At 40.5% G+C, this 12,845-nt stretch overlaps 3 protein-coding genes across 3 annotated transcripts; 2 read left to right on the top strand and 1 right to left on the bottom strand.

Moving 5' to 3' along the window:
* Positions 1-6,178: 6,178 nt before the first annotated feature.
* On the top strand, positions 6,179-7,636 carry BEWA_036100 (hypothetical protein; the record flags this gene model as incomplete). The annotated part of the gene is made up of 1 exon (XM_004832969.1): positions 6,179-7,636. The coding sequence occupies one exon, from the start codon at positions 6,179-6,181 to the stop codon at positions 7,634-7,636; it is 1,458 nt and encodes a 485-aa protein (XP_004833026.1).
* Positions 7,637-7,998: 362 nt separating this feature from the next.
* BEWA_036090 (conserved hypothetical protein) lies at positions 7,999-9,862 on the bottom strand (the record flags this gene model as incomplete). The annotated part of the gene is made up of 4 exons (XM_004832968.1): positions 7,999-8,082; positions 8,119-8,179; positions 8,213-8,337; positions 8,372-9,862. 4 exons carry the CDS (start codon positions 9,860-9,862, stop codon positions 7,999-8,001), a joined length of 1,761 nt encoding a protein of 586 aa, XP_004833025.1.
* Positions 9,863-10,136: 274 nt separating this feature from the next.
* Positions 10,137-12,825, top strand: BEWA_036080 (conserved hypothetical protein; the record flags this gene model as incomplete). Its single annotated transcript, XM_004832967.1, has 6 exons — positions 10,137-10,419; positions 10,457-10,824; positions 10,858-11,711; positions 11,746-11,899; positions 11,936-12,094; positions 12,130-12,825. The coding sequence occupies 6 exons, from the start codon at positions 10,137-10,139 to the stop codon at positions 12,823-12,825; spliced, it is 2,514 nt and encodes an 837-aa protein (XP_004833024.1).
* Between the last annotated feature and the right edge of the window lie 20 nt (positions 12,826-12,845).

Below are 12,845 nucleotides of genomic sequence, written 5' to 3'. Positions count from 1 at the left end.
TCTCAGTAGTCATTCTGGAGGTTGTCTGCAGAATAGATGATAGTGAGAATCTTTCTTAGTACTGAGTCATGCATGCATGTTAGTGTCTCTGGAGACTCTAGCAAGTCTTCCATGAAGACAGTACTCTCCATAGAATGCCTAGTATCCCCGAAGGGCATGATACTCTCATGAAGAGACTTCCCCGACAGGGGAATAATGATGCTCAGGAAGAGTCTACCACCGAAGGTGGAATAGAGAATCTCCCCTACCGGGGAAGATGTTCCATAGAGTCTTCTAGAGAGACTAATGAAGATCTACACTCTATCGAGTGAAAACAGTACCCCATGGGTACCACTAGAGACACTAACACTCCTACGGAGTGGAAAATGCCCTGTAAGGGTAGTGAAGAACTACCCCTACGGGGTGGGAATAGAGAGTCCCATAAAGAGACTCATGAAGAGTCTATGGAGTGAGGAAGAGCTCCTGTTAGTCGCTCAGGCTCCCCATGGTCGCCTGGTCGCCATCTGGGGATAATTATCCCCCGATCCACCGAGTGGTAGTTATCCGGGCCAAGTCAAGTAAATGTTGGGTTTTGGAGACTTTTAGCAGTCTCCCGACTATGAGAAATTTCTGATTTTCAAGGCGTTAAATCCCAAAAACCATGTGTTTCTTTTTGCAATTTGTGACTGTGGGGATCGGCATTTTAAAGGCTAAAAAAATAAAATTTCCCAAACTGATTCAAAATTCTTAATAGGTGACAGATAGACAGGACTATTCTTCACTCCGTAGGAGTGTTAGTCTTCTTCGGAGACTCTTTATTCCCCTTCAGGGGAGGTGGTGTAGTAGTCTTCCCACCCCGTAGGGGAGTGTCTCTATTCCCCGTTAGGGGGAGTACTACCATTCTCCTAGGAGTACCTACCCCACATGCATGCAGTATTCCTACCCCGTAGGGAGATTCTCTAGTACTCCTCCGGAGACTCTTGGGGGGTGAGTATCTTCTGCCCTGTTGGGCAGTGTCTCCCTTCTAGGTACCTCATAGAGAGTCTATCCCCTGTCGGGGCATGAGTGTCTATCCCCTTCGGGGGAGTAGTCTTCACTAGTGGTGATAACCACTTCGTGGTACCATTCTTATGAGACTCTTCCCGACCGACGTCGGAGACTAGGGAGTTTGTCACTATGGAATGTCTTTAGGCGACCATAGGGAGCATGAATGCTAACCGAAGGGGAGTCTATAGACATTCTCCTACCCCTTCGGTGGTAGACTCTTCTGCCCTGTTGGGCAGTGTCTCCCTTCTAGGTACCTCATGGAGTCTCTTCCTTTCCCGATAGGGGAGATTCTCTATTCCACCTTCGGGGGAGTAGTCTTCACTAGTGGTGATAACCACTTCGTGGTACCATTCTTATGAGACTCTTCCCGACCGACGTCGGAGACTAGGGAGTTTGTCACTATGGAATGTCTTTAGGCGACCATAGGGAGCATGAATGCTAACCGAAGGGGAGTCTATAGACATTCTCCTACCCCTTCGGTGGTAGACTCTTCTGCCCTGTTGGGCAGTGTCTCCCTTCTAGGTACCTCATAGAGTCTCTTCCTTTCCCGATAGGGGAGATTCTCTATTCCACCTTCGGGGGAGTAGTCTTCACTAGTGGTGATAACCACTTCGTGGTACCATTCTTATGAGACTCTTCCCGACCGACGTCGGAGACTAGGGAGTTTGTCACTATGGAATGTCTTTAGGCGACCATAGGGAGCATGAATGCTAACCGAAGGGGAGTCTATAGACATTCTCCTACCCCTTCGGTGGTAGACTCTTCTGCCCTGTTGGGCAGTGTCTCCCTTCTAGGTACCTCATAGAGTCTCTTCCTTTCCCGATAGGGGAGATTCTCTATTCCACCTTCGGTGGTAGACTCTTCCTGAGCATCATTATTCCCCTGTCGGGGAAGTCTCTTCATGAGAGTATCATGCCCGGTAGGGGTACTATCTTCTGCCCTGTCGGGGATACTAGGCACTCTAGTGAGTGGACTACTCATACTACCAGATGCCCATACCACATACCATAGTGGGAGCTGAATGGTTACCTAGCTCATCTTACTTCGTTCACATTCTATACATGCTCTACCACTCTCCTACTGTCTCCATGTTAATACTCACCAGTACCATGACTGAATGTTGTACAGTGGTCAGGTAACCAGGCATCACTCACAAAGTAGTCATGCCATGTCACCAATTCCAGACTTGTGAACACCCTGGTAGATGGTCTCTCATCTCCATACTACATAGTCACCTCACCATGCATACTTACAACTCATCTAGTCATAGTACTGACATTAAAAACTACACCCTAGCCTAGGTGGAATACAGATATACTCACCCTCACTACACCGTAGGTGACATGTTCAATATGGATGACAGTCTGTATGAATGTTCAATATCCCCTGCAAGGGGACTACTCATTATGGTCACCATGCAATACCAGATACCAACACATAACCAAAACTCATACAATACATACTTACAAAAGATGTAATGGTATGGTGTATACTGAGTAACTAGTATGTAGAAATATGGTACCCTTCACCACAATGTGAAAAGTGTGACATCACTAATCTGGATTAGTAACCTATACATATCCGTTACCATGACACATCTCGTCTCACTATATAGTAACAATATGTTAGTACCATTATTCTACAATTATTCAATAGTATGGTAGTATAACTATTGGTGACCACAAGATGAGGAACTCGTATTACTAGTGTTCACAATGTTACATTTCTGATACACCCACTATTATAGTAGTGACATGGTATCTACTATTGTAACATAACTAATGATAATACACCATACCATTACATCTTTTGTAAGTATGTATTGTATGAGTTTTGGTTATGTGTTGGTATCTGGTATTGCATGGTGACCATAATGAGTAGTCCCCTTGCAGGGGATATTGAACATTCATACAGACTGTCATCCATATTGAACATGTCACCTACGGTGTAGTGGTGTGGTAACCACATAGTGAGGGTGAGTATATCTGTATTCCACCTAGGCTAGGGTGTAGTTTTTAATGTCAGTACTATGACTAGATGAGTTGTAAGTATGCATGGTGAGGTGACTGTATGTAGTATGGAGATGAGAGACCATCTACCAGGGTGTTCACAAGTCTGGAATTGGTGACATGGCATGACTACTTTGTGAGTGATGCCTGGAGGGGTGTCTGGTTACCTGACCACTGTACAACATTCAGTCATGGTACTGGTGAGTATTAACATGGAGACAGTAGGAGAGTGGTAGAGCATGTATAGAATGTGAACGAAGTAATAGATGAGCTAGGTGACCATTCAGTTCCCACTATGGTATCTGGTATGGGCATCTATAGAATGGGTAGTCCACTCACTGGAGTGCATGTATCATGTACAGAATGGAGAATGTGTAGTATACCTACGGGGAGTGGAGACTTACTCCATAGGGAGTAACTCCATGTTTGTGGACCATAGTGACTGTGGTAACCATGAGTACCTAATGGAGACTTATGGAATCGAGTGTATCATTATGGTGACATAGTGGAGACTGGAGTATACTCATCACTCAATGGACCATTGTGGTGTCTGTAAGATGCCTATACAAAGTGAGTGTTTACTACTCATGTAATGCAGAATGAGTACCCATTATACATACTGGGTCATGCACTAATGCATGTGTAGTCATACTATGGAGATGGTGGATCATGCATAGTGTGCCACCCATCATGTTCAGTTGACCATACCACTGACCACTACGTGGTTACAATGACCCTGTACTCACTCCGTACTAGTGACAGTCATATGGTGCATAGTGATCATAGTGACTCCAGATAGTGTTCCATAGTCTAGTACTCATCACTCCATAGAGTGAGAGATGGTCATCAGTGCATTAAGGCGACTGAAGGGAGCAAGTCGATGAATGATGTGTAGTCATAGTATGGAGACCAGAATGGTACTAACTCCGAAGGAGTACCAGGAATGCTCAGTATGGGAGAAACACTCCCCCTACCGGGAAAGGAATAGTGTCTCTAGATACTACTCTGTATGGATGCTCAGTATGGAGATCATGGATAGAAAATTCTCTATGGAATAGAGAGGTACTATGCAGAATGATGTGTAGTCACTGGATACCAGAATGGGTAGGAGAATGTCTATAGACTCCCCATGGAGTGAGGAATGCTCAGTATGCAGACCAGAATGGGTACTAACTCCGAAGGAGTACTGATAGAGAATCTCATGGAAGATACTGACTCTCTAACAGGGATACTAGGTTGACCATGCATGGTGATCATAGTGTCTCTAGATACTACTCTGTATGGATGCTCAGTATGGAGACCATGGATAGAAAATTCTCTATGGAATAGAGAGGTACTATGCAGAATGATGTGTAGTCACTGGATACCAGAATGGGTACTAAGACTCTCTATGGAGTGTAAGGTACCCTGTAGTGCATGTGCATTATGTTCCCTTCGGTAACACTGATGAGGCACTACTTACCATACTTGTGACTACATGGTGGTCAACTCATGGCCATGGATGATGATACTGCTGAGTGAGGAATGGGTACTGATGATGATACTCATGAAGAGACTTCCCCGAAGGGGTGGGAAGAATGATCCCTAGAAGGGAGACACTCACCCCCCGAAGGGGTAGGAGAATGTCTATAGTCTCCCCTTCGGTTAGCATTCATGCTCCCTATGGTCGCATAAGAGTCTCATAGGAATGGTACCACGAAGTGGTTATCACCACTAGTGAGGAAGAATCTCCCTCCGGCTAAAGCCTACGGTAGGTCATTCTTCCTTCCGTTGCACTCCAGTGATGACCTTAATCCTACTCTTCCTTAGGCTCCCAGAGGTCGCTGCAGAGCTCCTGTTAGTCGCTTGTTCGCTCTAGTCCCTCATTCTTCGGGACATTTCACTATGCTCACTACTCCGTAGTTCGCATTCATTCAGCTAGCTGTACACACTTTAGCCCGATTTCTCAACTTTCAAGTCCTCCAAAGAGATTCATAATAATGTCGTTTCACTCCGCCTTTTCTACTCATTGATTATCCGTCAGTGAAGGGTCTGAATGAGTATCCTCCCCGTAGGGGTATGGCGAGTATACGGAGTATGGGAGCCTGAGCGACTAACAGGAGCTCTTCCTACTAGTAGTCTCTACTGACCAGAGGGAGATTCTCTATTCCTACCCGGTAGGGGTAGTTCTTCACTCCCCTTCGGGGTATGGTAGTACCATTCTACAGTCGTGCCAGAAGAGTCTGTAGCATGATCTAAGGGTAGCATTATGCAGACACCTTGGGAAATACCAGCTTAAATACTGAGGATAAGGAAGAATGTTCTACTACTCGGGATAGTAGTACCAGTGTTTCCATGGATAAACCATCCATGTATGCAGAATGACCATATGACAGTCTAATTTGAATGTAGAATCTCCCTCAAGAAGGGAGCATATATGTGGAAACCGCCAACATGATAGACAGCCTAGTAGACAATTATGTCATCCAGGAAGATTACCGATTAGACAAGTCCATAAGTAGCTCCAGGAAGACCGTGTGAATTTGTACATAGAACCCTTTTAATAGTACATAAACCGTGAGATTCCTTGGCTATGACGAACAAGATGTCAGTTGTTATGCGACAAATGGAGTAGATTTGTGTTATTCCCGTCTTTGACTAAGCCACTCATTACAGTGTAGGAGGAATAATAAGAGGAGCCTTTAGCTACTGACCATTCCTAGGAAGAGTCTTCTGTGCGGACCTCTACTGCATACCATCAACAACTGAAGGCTCCACGGAATGATCTCATTTTATTCTCTACAAACACAGCATGGAGTAAAGACTAGGAGCAGGTATAGACCTAGGAAGAAGAGAATAGGAAGAATAACTATAAATCAGTACCCCATGCATCCTGTCTATTATTTGATCCCATTCCCAGTAGACAGCCTCCACAGTGCTATTAATCTACAAAGGACTTCTTGTAGTAACCTGTATCTCTGACTTGTCAAGACAAAGGTCTCTGTTTCTTACTCCACTTCCCTGTTACGTCTATTTCGTGATCCTCTAGTAAGACAACATATGTGCATGCGCGTTGTTGTCTATTGTTTTAACAGCTTATAACCATTCATCCATACTGATCATCTTCATATCAGTTGAGAGGTGGAGTGGGATGAGGATTCAGTATGGTTGGCCAATATGAAGCTGCTATCGATATCAGCAAAGTGCCTGGAAAACATGACCTAGAAGAGGATGGTGATAAAAATAATGAATATTATTATCAAGATGGTAAAGAAGGGATAATTGTAATCCTCACCGAAAATCTTCCAAAAGCTCCTGGATACAAGAAACTAGAGTACAAACCAGAAGACCAAGTTGTAAAGATTAAAGGGATTAAGAAGGGAGACACTCCTCAGAATGTGCTTCCTAACCCTTCTGGATATTCCAATGTCACAGAGGTGGCAGTCTACTACTGGGAACTTGATTCTAGCTACAGCAACCCTCTCCTAATTCAACTTGTTAAACTTGGTATTGATGAAGAATACTATACGTCCACTCCTGAGAACCCAAACTATTGGACTAAACAAGGGGGTATAAATAATAGTAATTTAAAGGATAGGCTTGACAAGCAGAACTGCAAGAATGGAGTCCATACTGTAAAAATTTCGTACAAGATTCGTGGAACTACCTCGTATAGTCTTGGTTACTACTGTCCAGTTTGTAATCAGAGAATTACGGTAAGCTATCTTGATCCACCTGATCATGACCATTATCACTACTACTCACACACTATTGGACATCCTGGTTCTTCGTCCTCAATCTCAGTTTCTGGCTTTAAGGACAAAGATAATTATCAAGTTGGACTCCCACCTGTTAAAGGTGCCCAGTTTATATCTGTCTACTGGAGACAGTTTACTGGTAAGCCTCTTCTCATTGCCTACCAACAAAATTATAATACAACTTATTGGTTCAAAAGAAATGCTAGTGATGGCAACACTTGGAGTGAAGTATCCCCGAATTTGATACCTGATCCTAGAGATACTAGTCACTATAGGAATAAAATCAAAGAGCTCCTAGACCTTAAGGAATATTACCCTAAACTTACCCCGGATTTATCTAAGATAGATAAATATTCCGATAGTAGTGGCATAAGTATAATTGTTAAAGTTGTTTCTCGAGGTGCTTATATAATTGAGCACTCTCTGAATGGCCAACAATTTAAACTTGATAAAGTTAAGCACAAGAGCAAGGTTCTAAAAGGTATAAGTTCTGATTATCCCTTGATTGGCGTTAGAGCTTATTATGACAAAGATGGTAATCCTGAGACTGAAGATAAATTTGACTTGGTTGAACTTGCTGTTCAAATACTTGAAAGTGGGATTCATTATACCAGATATATATACTACGGAAGACCTACTACAACTAGGGAAAACTCATGGTACGCATTTCTTAACTTAGGCACTCGGCCTAGTGAGGAAGATCTGAGGAAGGAAGTAGATAGAATTAATGAACTGAAAGATAAGAAATACAGTATGGATGATATTGTTAAGGCATCTCTAAAAGTTGCTAAACCTGGAGTTGGTGCAGGAGTCGCTGGATTGGGTACATGGAAACTATGGTCTGTACTCGCGACTCTAGTTTGATTGTCCCTACAACATCACAATGAGAATACCCTATATACTACTCTCTTCTCAGTAGGCAGGACTAGGGAGTCTCTCACATTAACTATTGGTATACAGTATTACTCGTTTTCTTATAAGGGTACATGTCTTGAGAGTACTCCCACAACCTACTCTTGTTGTTCTGTACACTAGTGATTCAAGGGTACCATGTTGAGTCAAGATCCTCCCTTCTCCACAGTACCAAGATGACCAGTGAATCAAGTGTACCACTAAGAGTCTAGAGTAGGTAGAAACGACAAGGAAGTATTATAACATAGGTAAGCTGTAAAAATGTAGAGTATATAATATGTATATTTATAATTTACGGGACTTTCCCCTATATACTATAACTGTAATATAGTATGAAGAGACCTAAACATCGTCTGTACTTCATCAAAGATATTTTTTTGTGTTGTCACGTCAATTCCCTGTAACATAATATCTGGAACTAATAAATAACATACAAATTCTTCGAGTTTTTTGGTAGCTTCTGGCAAAAATTCACCTTTGGTAATTATATTTTTCCTGAATTAATCATGTGTTTGGTGTAATAGTTACCATGGTCGTTTAGGGAATCTGTCTCTCAGTGTATTGTGTAGTTTTATTTGGTCATAAAGTGAACAATCCTCTGATAAATCGAAGCAAAATATGACTCCAACAGGCATATCCTTTAGAGTTGAATACTAAAACAACTATATATTGTGGTTAGAAACGTACGGTAAGCTTTTCGTATGGATTGACAAAAATACTCTTTCCATCCCTCCATAACATACCAGGTGTATCTATAATTTGGCCATCAAATAGAAAGTTATTGATTTTGTATTGTACTTGCGATAAATTTATGGAACGTGTGGTAAAATTATAATCTGCTATTTTGGCATCCTTAGACATACTTTTCCGCACAACAGAATTACTCCATTTCAATCCAAGAGCTCCGGAAATAATGTCGATTTGTTTTATATTAGATCCAGATTTCTCAGAATCCATCTCAGAAAAGGGAGTAGAGGCTATCTTGTGGAATAGTGTTGTTTTACCGATATTTACATGACCAACAACTGCAACTATCGGTCTATTTATATCAATTATGGGTATTCTTCCAAGAATTGATGCATACCATCTGTATAATGAAAAATATTCTTCCCCCTTTGAATACATAGAGTCCAACTCAAAAATGTATGTCTTTACAACGTTGAATGCATCTCTACACTTTGGAATCAATTCTATTTGTGCATTAATTTTATTTACTTTACTTATTATTTCATTTTTAATTGATTTAAGTTTAGCCATAAGCTTTTCAAATGGTAATTTTGCCTTTCTGTTTGTATAACAATCATACAAGATTGTGTTTAATAATTGGTATTGGAATGGGTGAATATAGCGCAAAAGTTGTTTATAAAATGTAGTGACATTTTTCAACTGAAGGGTTATAGCATGTGCATACAAATCCAATTTAACCTTCAATTCTCTTAATACTCTTTTCTTCATATGTTTTATGGGATGAAGTCCATTATATACACCTGGAAATAAAATCTTGTTCCCGGGTGTTTGATCATCCTGCTCTTTTGTGCTAACTTTATTTGAATTTCCGGATGCGAGTTCAGATCTGGATCCAACTCTCCCCTTGACATAGGCCTTTGACCTTATCAAGATGGTCTTTGTATCATCTATTCTTGGAACTTTCTTAAATAGTTTTTTTACGTACAACCTTTTAGATAAAGTATCGCTCTCGGAACTTGGAGCTTCGCCATACTCGGTAGATTGTTCAGAAGCATCTATATCTACAGGCATCTCTTTTGAGTCCAGAATATGAATATCCTTGTACAAATCCGAGAAATCGGAAAATACCAAGGTTTCCTGTTCATCTTTAGAGGGAGAACCCGATTCTTTATCATTAAGCAGTTCAGAATCTCTTCCTTCTTCTTTCGTCTCCGCACAGACAGGCTCTACACCGTTGACATTACGCAATGAAGCATGCTTTTGACTAAATTCTACGCCTGATAATCCACCATAGTTAGTCAAACGAGTGCCAGAAATGAATGAAATACAAGGGTTGGCAGAGCCATGAAATGTGTAGATTCCATGATTTCCAGGGCAAGTTAGACGCTGCTGAGAATACAAACGCTCATATCCAGGCAAAATTTTCAAGGATAGCGATTCCCTTAGGGCAAATAATGACAAACTAAACCATAAAATTCTCAAGATTTTCATACAACGTCGCTGTTACTAAATACCTTCTTCAACGCGGATATCGATCTCAAGATTAGTAAAATAACACCAGGGGTTCCGTATAAACCGCTTAAGATTCTTTCCTATACGACGTAATCGATCATTTCTATGAACCAACCTCTAGCCTTCGCCTTATGGTGGGACATGAGTTCCAGAACAAATAAACCGACATTTACGCCATTTGAATACCGTTCGTTACAAAAAACACAAATATCGCAATCTATTTGGTGTAAAATATGCAAATCGTGGCGTGAAAATGAGAGATAACAGAGAAGGTGACATTTTTATCACAGAAGGTACCCTAAATGGCATCATTAAGGCCTTTGAAAGCAAAAGTTGGGATAGAATTGCTGTACAGGATTTAAGAAGGACGGGTACAAGGCTCAGATTTGCCAAGAGGTACTCTGTCGCCGAAATATCCAAAATAGGAAGAAGTTTTATGGCATCAATCGCAAGATATTATGTCAATTACGTATGCAAAAATGATTCAGAAGCACGGTGGCTACATACTACTGCAAGGGACCCCTTCATCAACAACCGTTTGTTTTCAACCTCTCCATATAAATCTTCCTACAGAAAATAAAAAACACATTTCTACATTGGCAGATAGAGTCGATGCAATTTCCGTGCTTCTTGATAACAACTGCGTTTTGAATTGGAAATTATTTTATGGTTTAATAGAGTTAACAAGAAGTGATAAGATTAGGGTGAAACAGACTTCCATACAATTTCTATATACAACACTCATGAAAATACTTCCTTCCCGTAAACTAAAATATATTGATCAAATAGAGGAAGATCGCCTTAGGTTTTTGGGCGCGCATTTGTCTTATTTAAAGGGTAAAGGAGGGTCTATTGATGAGTGTGATCCCTTTGCAAAGAGCATGCTTCTTGCTGTTTCTTTTGAGGATTTCCTAAAGGGGATTTATTCCACTTTCATCCAGGTATATCATTGCTAACCCTTATATACTTTACAGATATTGTCCGATATGATGAACAGCAATCTAGAATTTATGCAAAAAGATGCCTCTAACTATTGTCTACAGATGCTAATACAGAAGCCAGAACAGGAAGTCATCCTGTTGGATATGATAATATCTAGATTAGGTCACAAAAACGACAAGATGTCGTCGTATGCTTTTAATTTGCTCGACACTCTTCTCCAAAATCATGGCCAGATGAAGAGAGTTGTTGTTGCAAAAGTTGGAGAACGAATTAAAAAATCAATTTCTTGGATGTATAAAGATATGCATCATTGGCCTTCGAAGGGAAAATGGTTTACTCGCAGGAAAACAGTTATATTTCATCATACTTTCAGTTTGTTTCATTCGTTTACTTATCTTTACTTTGCAGCGGATGAACTGATACACATGTTGAAGGGTATTCATAGGGGTATGCATTACATATCAAGGCTCAACTACACGAGGTATTGTCCATGTTCTCTATTCAAGTGCTTTAGGAATGAGTATGATGTTGCGTATGAAACATTTAAATGTTTTGTCGATTCGGTACACTTCTTTTTTGCTTTCCATGATATAGGATCAAGCAAATTTTCTGCCCCAATGTATGAATATGAGGAATGTGCAAAGATAGTTCGTTGCATTTCTATTGCCATAGAGAAATGCTTACGTTATTTCAAATTTTTGGATTCCCTTGGTACCAAACAAGCACTTTCCAGTGGTAAAACAGGAATTTTTGATGATAGACGCAAAGAACTACTGGACTCCTTGCAGGATAACGTGAAGTCTTTATATAGAGCAGCCCATAGACCCACTTCTTTATCTGCTAATATATCTTTGCTATCACTGCTATCTTCGATCTTCCCTTCAGAGTACGTTTATGAAATGTCCCTCATTTCTCTTTAGGGACCGTTACTATAACTTACTTTATGAAAGAATATTGGATATTAGAATGTTTGACGCATCAAATACACTTTCACTTTTACTGGTAGTCGATAAAATGATGCAGCAAGACTCTGACGTACCGAGAGTCTGTTCATTTATAAAGCGTCTTTTGCAGGTAGATCCCTATATTTATTCATCCATTCCTTTTTAGGTTGCAGGCACAATAACGTCGACTAATGCATCGCTTTTGATAGCTAGGATATGTAGAAAGAAAATGGGTGATCTTCCATCCATTAGAAAAATTATTCATGACTCCCCTAAAGAGGGGGAGCATTATATTCATGATAAACGCAATCCCACATACTCCATGGTATGTTTTAGTCTTTTTCTTAACAAAACAATTAGGCTGATGAGTGCCATCTTTGGGAATTATATCTAAATGCAGCATCGTATAATCCTATTTTAGAGCATGAGTTTAGAAATCTTGATAAGGACCCTGTTAATGCACTAGATCAAAAGGGATTTTCTACAGAATACAATACATTTACATTATTTCAAGAACTCAGTTTATTTTCTGGTGCTCTTCAGCATGGTGACTATAGTTATACACAAGAAAAATACTGGAAGAATAATAAACAAGCAGAGCCTCACCACATGTCATTTAAACTATATCACAAATTGAAGTATGAATGCGATCCGAGGCTTCAACAGAAAAAGAAACTAGAATTACCTCAAGATGTTGCTGATGAGATTTCGGATGGACAAGATACCGACCCGGGTGTTGAATTCAACGATGTTAACGATAGCGAGGTAGATACTGAACCTTCTATCTCTGAAGGTGACGCTGAAGATATATCTGAAGAAGACACTGATGAGGAGATATCTGATGATGTTACCGACGATGAAATTAGCGAAAGTGTATCTGGTAATGAAGAAATTGACGACCTGGACTCGGAGGAAGATAGTGATTCAAATCGGGAAAAAAGAAACCTCTCAAGTACCAACGATTTGGAACTTAAAAAGAGGAAAGATATTGAAAAAAGATTAAAACGTGTTACCAGGGGTAGTTTTGCGGACGCTTCACGTTTGTTTTTTTTGTAAAAATATAAAATCTTGTAGCA

This window comes from Theileria equi, assembly GCF_000342415.1.
Source record: "Theileria equi strain WA chromosome 2 map unlocalized gcontig_1105316255037, whole genome shotgun sequence".
In the NCBI taxonomy this organism is placed as follows: Eukaryota; Apicomplexa; class Aconoidasida; order Piroplasmida; family Theileriidae; genus Theileria; species Theileria equi.
The sequence above is the reverse complement of the archived record's forward strand: the minus strand, read 5'-3'. Positions and strand labels throughout refer to the sequence as shown.